This window comes from Myotis davidii, unplaced genomic scaffold, assembly GCF_000327345.1.
Source record: "Myotis davidii unplaced genomic scaffold, ASM32734v1 scaffold274, whole genome shotgun sequence".
NCBI classification, from domain to species: Eukaryota; Metazoa; Chordata; class Mammalia; order Chiroptera; family Vespertilionidae; genus Myotis; species Myotis davidii.
In genome coordinates, this window is record NW_006285613.1 from 2,222,963 (window position 1) to 2,225,462 (window position 2,500).

Consider the following 2,500-nt stretch of genomic DNA (forward strand, 5'->3'; position numbering starts at 1 on the left):
GCGGATCCAGGCCATCGCGCAGAACGTCTCCGACATCGCCGTGAAGGTGGACCAGATCCTGCGCCACAGCCTGGTCCTGCACAGCAAGGGTGAGCCCGGCCCTCCCTCTCCCCTCTCCTCCCCTCCCCCCTTTCCTCTCCTCCCTTCCCCCTCCCCCTCACGTCCCCCTCCCCTCAGGGTGTGTACAGCCTGGTCCTGCGAAGCTAGGGTGGGCCAGGGCCCCTCCCCCTTCCGCTCTCCTCTCCTCCCCTCCCACCTCTGCCCCTGAGAAAAGTGGGGGTACATTTGGGTGCATGAAGTCTGCCCATCCAGGCGGCTGATCCATAGCCAGCTCCTCACTGGGTCTGAACCCCCTAAGGAGGGGGCAGCCCAGGCCTGGGGGCCTCCTGGCGGGTGGCCTTCAGGTGAGAAAACGCAGACTGAAGGCTGTGCCAGCTCCTGCCCCCCTCCCCAGTGTCTGAAGGCCGGCGGGACCAGTGTGAGGCGCCCAGTGACCCCAAGTTTCCTGACTGCTCCGGGAAGGTGGAGGTGAGGCCTGGGGCTGAGGCCGGGGGTGGGGGTGGTCAGGAAGGGGGCTCCTTCGTGGGGGCCGCCCCCAGACGAGCTCTGGGATTCGCTGGCAGGGCTGTCTGCTAGCTAGGGCCTTCCTGCCCAGGCCCCCGCCCTGACCCTGGTGCTGGCGGGCAGGGCCAACCTCGGGGTAACTGCGTCTCTGAGGGCCATCGGCCTGGCCCACCCCCAGTCCCAGGCTGAGCCACGTCCAGCCCTTTTTCTAGCAAACGAGCTGTTAAATATACGGGTGCTCCTCCAGCAGCCCCATTCCCAGCAAATTCACACGAGGAGTGACATGGTCTGTCCTCACCGCTCGGGGGTTTAACCAGCTGCCCTGAGACTCCCTCACGGGGCCCACCTCCCGGGACCGACGGCTGCAGGAAGTCTGTCCATGGGGCAGTGTGTGGCCATGAAAGCAGCTCCTCACTGGTTCTGGGCTCCCTGAGAGGGTGGGGGCGGCACCGCGGACCCTTCCCCGCGGGAGCACTGTGGGTGTCCTGCCCCAGCCCCGGCCCTTGGGCTGCTCCTGACCTTGGCCCAGTGGACACAGCCAGGCCCAGCTGCCGCCCCTCCCGCCGTGTGCGGCCTGGCTTTGTTTCCCCGGGGTCTCTCTCTGGACCTGGAGGGTGGCGGTCCGGCCTGGCCCTCCCTGAGGTTCCCGGGCCGGGCCGGGGGCCTGGGGGCCTGGTTCACCCTCTCTTCCCTGCTCTGCCCTTCGCTGCATCTGTAGGGTGGGCCTCAGAGGCCCGTTCCATCCCGGGGGACCGCGGGATCCCCAGGGCCGTGTGTGCAAGGGGCGCGCGAGGGCGCGGGCGGGCGGCCCAGCTCCCAGGCCCAGACTGGCCTCTTCGCAGTGGATGCGCGCCCGCTGGACGTCTGACCCCTGCTACGCCTTCTTCGGGGTGGACGGCACCGAGTGCTCCTTCCTCATCTACCTCAGCGAGGTCGAGTGGTTCTGCCCCCCGCTGCCCTGGAGGAACCAGACGGCCACGCAGGCGGCCCCCAAGCCCCTCCCCAAGGCCCAGGTAGGCCCCGGAGTGGGTGGGCTCTGAGGGCGTTGTGGCGGGTCATCTGGCCTCCAGGCCGGACACCCTTGGCCACTGGCGCCCTGCCCGGTGGGTGGGCAGGTCCCAGCTCGCCCTGCTGGACGGGAAGCCAGCCTGACAGTGCCCGTCCACCTTCTGGGGATGCTGCAAACCTGGGGCCCTGGATGCTCCCCCTTAATGGACTAGAATAACAGTAACAGTAGCTGCCCTCCTTGAGGGCCTCCTGTGTGCCAGGTACTCTGTACTTGAACCTCCCGGGGCCCTGATGGGATCGAGTTTAGCAGATGAGGGATTGGAGGTCCAGAGAGTTGAGCTAGTTCAAGGCGCGGTTATCTGGCTCCCCGGGAAGGCGGCCCGACCTCTGTGGCCTTCGGGCCCTGCCCTGACCACTGCCGCTCCTGAGGCTCCGGACAGGCCTGCGTGGCTGGGGAGGGGGAGCAGGGACCCCCACTGTGGGGCCAGTGGGCTGCTAAGAAAGGGCGGGAGAAGCCAGAGCAGGCCCCGCCTGCGGGAGGTGCCAGCCCCGTCCCCGAGGCAGCAGGGGGTGGCGATGGTGGCTGCGGGTCTGAGAGTGAGAGCCGAGGACTGGCCTCCCCTCCAGGCGGTTTTCCGGGGTGACCTGTCCCACCTCCTGGACCTGATGGGCAGCGGGAAGGAGTCTCTGATCTTCATGAAGAAACGGACCCGGCGGCTCACGGCCCAGTGGGCACTGGCCGCCCAGCGCCTGGCACGGAAGCTGGGGGGCACCCAGAGGGACCAGAAGCAGGTACCTGACCCCCTGTCCGTGTTCAGGGGCTGAGCCCAGAGCGCTTAGGAACTGAGCACAGGGCCCCAGGGCTCCCAGGGGACACCGGGTGAGCCCTCGAAAGAGTTTTGTAGAATTTATTTGAATTTGAGCCGGA

The 2,500-nt window shown here is 67.7% G+C and overlaps 1 protein-coding gene across 1 annotated transcript in view; it reads left to right on the forward strand.

Annotated features, from left to right (window-relative positions):
* MGAT5B (mannosyl (alpha-1,6-)-glycoprotein beta-1,6-N-acetyl-glucosaminyltransferase, isozyme B) overlaps positions 1–2,500 on the forward strand; it is a 54,476-nt gene that overhangs the window by 19,399 nt on the left and 32,577 nt on the right. Inside the window, exons 4-7 of the mRNA XM_015559220.1 lie at positions 1–89; positions 455–528; positions 1,407–1,577; positions 2,200–2,364. Coding sequence (XP_015414706.1) covers positions 1–89; positions 455–528; positions 1,407–1,577; positions 2,200–2,364 — 499 coding nt within the window. The remainder of the gene's footprint in view (positions 90–454; positions 529–1,406; positions 1,578–2,199; positions 2,365–2,500) is intronic.